The 5,685-nt window shown below is 43.1% G+C and overlaps 1 protein-coding gene across 1 annotated transcript; it reads left to right on the top strand.

Annotated features, from left to right (window-relative positions):
• Nucleotides 1–198: 198 nt before the first annotated feature.
• Nucleotides 199–5,684, top strand: LOC118406583 (dynein heavy chain 3, axonemal-like; the record flags this gene model as incomplete). Its single annotated transcript, XM_035806705.1, is given in 14 exon segments — nt 199–352; nt 631–767; nt 1,005–1,109; nt 1,254–1,327; nt 1,661–1,750; nt 1,962–2,133; nt 2,292–2,417; nt 2,630–2,807; nt 3,052–3,215; nt 3,435–3,641; nt 3,826–4,416; nt 4,588–4,770; nt 4,962–5,228; nt 5,554–5,684. Coding segments are annotated over 14 exon segments (2,579 nt in total), but the record flags the coding sequence as incomplete, so codon positions are not given.
• Nucleotide 5,685: the final 1 nt, after the last annotated feature.

The raw sequence follows: 5,685 nt of genomic DNA, 5'->3' as shown, positions 1-5,685 counted from the left end.
CATTGAAATTTCAGATTATACATAATATCACCAAAGCAACCAGGGCCTGTACTTTACTACTGCAACATCAGTGATAATCTTGCTTTCTGGCATGCCTAATAGAGAATGATCATTGCAACAAACTTCACCCTTGTTGTGTTTTTGATGAAAATTTATGACTTTCAGGTGACGTTGCTGAACTTCATGATCACCCCTAATGGCCTGGAGGACCAGCTGCTGGGGATCGTGGCTGCCAAGGAGAAACCCAAGCTGGAGGAGGAGAAGAGCGAGCTCATCCTGGAGGGGGCTCGCAACAAGAAACTCCTCAAGGAGATAGAGGACAAGATCCTAGAAGTCTTGGCAACATCTCAAGGTAGGAACTCATTGACATTGTTGCACTTGAATTTTCCCCTTTTTGAGTCAGGGTAATTCAGTCAGTCATTTGGTCACTAGGGAAAAGAGCTAACACTAGAGAATTTTGCTGAATTTCTTTATGATAATATCATAACATTGCTTGTAGGGTTATTCATCTTCCATTGCCCAAGGAGGTTGAAAGAGCCTTGCACTGCCATATCTTAAGTTAACTACATAGTTAGTCCTCCTACTCCCATCTATCTAATATTGACTGTTTTGGTATTATCCCATGTTCAGGCAACATCCTGGAGGATGAGACTGCCATAGAGATCCTGTCCTCCAGCAAGACCCTGAGTCAGGAGATCAGTGAGAAACAGGAGGTGGCCTCACGGACAGAACGGGAGATCGACGACACCAGGAACGGCTACAAACCTGTAAGTCCTTGACCACAAGCTTAATAAGGCTATAAAGTGCAAAATTTGTATAGATGTACAAAGTTGAATTTTGATTACATGATCTCAAGATGCTTTGTAAAGATCTCAAGAGCCTTTTGACACAATCTATAGTGTATGGAATATTTGACAAAAGGTAATGTTTGATTCATTTACTTACATTTTTTTCTATCATAACACTTGAAGATGATGACATAATCTGATTTTTTCTTCTTTTAGGTTGCCAAGCACTCCTCTGTCCTGTTCTTTGCCATCTCGGACCTGGCCAACATTGAGCCCATGTACCAGTACAGCCTCACCTGGTTCATCAACCTGTATCTACAGGTAACAATCACCAGTACTTATGATACATGTATCTCTCTTAAATCAAGGATCAGAGAAATGAATTTCCAGCATGTATGACACACCAGATACATGAAATTTTGTGTGTTGTACACAATGCTAAATCATCATTTTCCTCTCCCACAGTCCATCATAAACAGTGACCCATCTCCTGTACTGGAGGATAGAATCACCAACCTCAACAACCACTTCACATACAGGTTAGAGCTTGTTATTGTACTCATAACTTCTGCCTTTGATAGCAGAATCGTTTAACCTGACATTGTTGCTTTATAGTAAAGTTACTTGCTATTATTTGTCTTAGAACCACATATGGATGGCGCAATGTTAGATAACAGGAAGATATATTATACTGGCCATAGGTGGTCCTAGCTAGGACAGGGCCAGCCCACATATGGTTCTGATAAGAGTTCAATAAAGGGACAGACCACAGTCTGTCCACAATCAGTTCTGACCAGGCAACCACAGAGTGAACGTCTCATCTTATTCTACTCTAACATTTGTATTAACATTGTTCTTTTTTTAAACCACAGCATCTACCAGAACGTGTGCAGGTCCCTGTTTGAGAAAGACAAGCTTCTGTTCTCCTTCCTGCTGTCCATTGGGCTGGCCAGGATGGTCGAGTAAGTTACATTTTTTTTCTTCTTTTTTTGGGGGGGATGGAATCCTTTGAAGTGAAGGGGTTAACCAGATTAATGTATATATGGTAAGCTAGATAACTCTCTGTAGAAGGATATGATATGCCATGCAGAGATTTAGTGGGACATTTGCAGTAGAATTAGTTAAATGCCACCTCCCTGTTAAACTAAACTGAATTGAATGTATTTCTTACAGGGGTGCAGTAGATGAAGATGAGTGGAGGTTCCTCCTGACTGGAGGCGTTGCCCTTGACAACCCTTACCCCAACCCTGCTCCTGATTGGTTGAAAGACAAGTCCTGGAATGAGATTGTGAGGTGTTCTGATCTGACAGCCTTCCAAGGTTTTATGCAGCATTTCAAATCCAACGTAAGTTTCTATTGTTCTCTTCTACTATTATCTTGTAGAATTGTATCTAATTAGAAAGTTTTGATGTAGGAGTATATCTTATGATTTTTCAAAAGCTCTAATTCTGAGGTGTTGCCAGTGATGGTAGTAAGATTAATGTGTCCATGCTATTTTCCCAGTTGGGATCCTGGAAGAGCATCTATGACTCCAACTGTCCCCATGAGGAAGAGCTGCCTGAACCCTGGAACAGTAAACTCAGCTTTCTGGAGAAGGCTATTGTGTTACGGTGCATCCGGCCAGACAAGGTGAAACTCTCTTCCTTTCTCATTGCAGTTTTCTTCTGTCCTCCTGTGGGACAATTGTGCAACCATACTGAATGGGTCCTACCTATGCTTTCAAACCATATCTTTATCATACAGTTTTAGATTTAGTGTTTTAAGTTTTTCTACTAAGGGGCATTCAAAATAGGTCATGATATTGCAAAATTGAAGTTTTTTCTTTTATTTCCATTCCCCAGGTTGTCCCAGTTGTTCAGAAGTTCATCGTGACCAGGATGGGCCAGGCCTATGTTGAGCCCCCAACCTTTGACCTGTCCCTGAGCTATGCCGACTCCAGCCACTTCTCTCCTCTGATATTTGTGCTGTCTCCTGGTGCAGACCCAATGGCAGGACTCGTCAAGTTTGCTGAGGAGAAAGGTAAATAATACTCACAGACAAAGCAGATGAAGAAAAGGCCTTTGCCATAAAATGTCTCTGACAAATCTCATTTTCGATTGTTCATATTTTTCAAACTTTCATGTGTTGTTGGTACTGCATGGCATAACAGTGTATCATTGTGTAGTATGGGCTTAATGATAGAACATAGTCTAAATGGTCTGGTATTGTATATTGTTTATGATAGTAGCTGTTTTAACTAAATCATGAGTCCTCCCTTCACTAGGAATGGGAGGTTCCAGTCTGCAGACCATCTCCCTCGGCCAGGGGCAAGGACCAATCGCAGAGAAGATGATAGAGAAGGCTGTTGCTGAGGGGACCTGGGTCGTCCTTCAGAACTGTCACCTTGCAGTAAGCTGGCTACCAGAGCTGGAGAGAATCTGTGAGGAAGTAAGTGTTGTTGCCTTACGTGGATCAACAGAATTGCATCCACACATAGCAACTGAGTTGATACAGCATCATCAAACTTCATTTTATATCATCAAAGTTCTGGTCAAATGACATGTAGTAAACTTCACATTATATCAAATCATGAAAAAAGTTTAATTTTAGGCTCTGTCTCTATGGATGTATCAAGTATGTAAAGATATCTTTCTTTTTTTCTTGTAGGTGATCACAGATCCTGAGAAGACAAAGCCAGAGTTCCGGCTATGGCTGACGTCCTACCCCTCCCCAGCCTTCCCTGTCTCAGCTCTGCAGAATGGCGTGAAGATGACCAATGAGCCACCCAAGGGTCTGAAGGCAAACCTGCTCAGGTCCTACCTGAATGATCCTATCAGTGACCCAGACTTCTTCAATGGATGCAATAAACCTAAGGTACATAGATGTGGTTTTACTTCAGTAGGACAGTTCAAAACTTTGCAGTATTCCTGTAGAAATATTTACAATACAGGCAGATCTGCCACACAACAGCTTGTAAAAAGAAAAAGGGTGATATAGAGGGAAGTTTATTTTGTTGCACATATGTCTAGCTTACTTATATTGTATGCATTTATTGCAGCATTGGCAGAAGCTGCTGTTTGGTCTGTGCTTCTTCCATGCACTAGTCCAGGAGCGGCGTAACTTTGGTCCCCTGGGATGGAACATTCCATACGAGTTCAACGAGTCTGACCTCAGGATCAGCGTCAAGCAACTCCAAATGTTCCTCAACGACTACGACAAGGTTCCACTAGATGCCCTGACGTATCTGACCGGAGAATGCAACTATGGGGGTCGGGTGACTGACGAGCGTGACCGTCGCCTGCTCACCAGCATACTGGCCATCTTCTACTGCCCACAAATCACCCAGGATGATGAGTACAAGTTATCCCCCAGTGGCCTGTACTACGCACCTCAGCAAGGTAGCTACGACTCCTTTGTGGAGTATGTGCGAGCGTTGCCATGGACACCACACCCTGAGGTGTTTGGTCTCCACGAGAACGCAGACATCTCCAAGGAGCAGCAGGAGACGCAGCAGCTGCTGGACGGGATCCTGCTGACCCAGCCTCGACAGGCAGCAGGGGGAGGCAAGTCTGCAGAGGACCTCATCCTGGAACTGGCCTCGGATATCCTCTCCAAGATCCCTCCTAACTTCAACTTGGAGCAAGTGCAGGTAATTTATGGCTTGAGATAACTTACAAACACTGCTTGAACCTGGCAATAGGGCATCTATAGTAAGCAACAGTGAATTTAAAATTCTAACTTTAAACATTTTCTGTTACAAAAATCCTTTTACTCCTTTTATATATTACCTAAAGTGCCATGCTTATGATTTTAATTTCAGACTAAGTACCCAGTCCGTTATGAGGAGTCCATGAACACCGTCCTGGTTCAGGAGCTGATCCGGTTCAACCGCCTCATCACGGTCATCCGCACCAGTCTGCAGGACATCCGCAAGGCCACGAACGGGCTGGTGGTCATGTCGTCAGAACTGGAGGATGTGTTTGACAGCATGATGGTGGGAAAGGTAAAACACACCTTTCAGTGTCATTCTAATGCAGCTTCAGGAGTGTGGATATTCCAAGAATGGTTGTACATGTTTTAAAGAGGATAATCTCATGACAGGTGCTGCAATCCTCCCTCAAACATGAAGATGCGACTTTAAAACATTTGGTGATTCCCTCAGTATTTTTAACGTTTCTTCACTCTTTATTTTAGATCCCAGCCATGTGGGCTGCCAAGTCCTACCCATCTCTCAAGCCACTCGGCAGCTACATTGCTGACCTGATAGCCAGGCTGCAGTTCTTCCAGGTGTGGATAGATGGCGGTCCTCCCCATGTGTTCTGGTTATCAGGGTTCTACTTCACCCACTCCTTCATGACTGGGGCCATCCAGAACTATGCCAGGAAGTACAAGATCCCCATTGACCACCTGGCCTTTGAGTTCTTTGTTCAGAAGGAGGAGAAGAAGATGCCAGGCAAACCGGTAAGATCCACACTTATTAAGCAATATCATCATTTTCCCTTGATGTAAAGTTTCAAAATCACCCACCCAACCCCAAAAAGTCAAAGTTTTGCGAACGTCATTGGAAGGATTGAACTGTGACACTGTTCATATTGATAAATAGAAGTGTTTGCTTCATCTAAGACCATTCCAAAATAATGTATCCTAAGAAATTATCAGTATGAAGATAATCAATCTAATAGTAAGACCCATCTGTTATAATTAGGATGAGTTGATACAGTTACATGTATTAAAGTATAAACTAGTGCTGAATGTAAATTGAAAAAGCCATTTTTATTTTCGTCAGACTGATGGAGTCTACGTGAGGGGCCTGTTCCTTGAGGGCGCACGTTGGGACCGACAAAAAGGACTTCTTGCAGAGTCTCTACCCAAAATCCTTTACGACACCCTGCCAGTCATATGGCTCAAACCAGGAAAT

The sequence above is a fragment of the Branchiostoma floridae genome, chromosome 19 (genome assembly GCF_000003815.2).
Source record: "Branchiostoma floridae strain S238N-H82 chromosome 19, Bfl_VNyyK, whole genome shotgun sequence".
In the NCBI taxonomy this organism is placed as follows: Eukaryota; Metazoa; Chordata; class Leptocardii; order Amphioxiformes; family Branchiostomatidae; genus Branchiostoma; species Branchiostoma floridae.
This window is presented reverse-complemented; position numbering and strand designations above follow the sequence as displayed.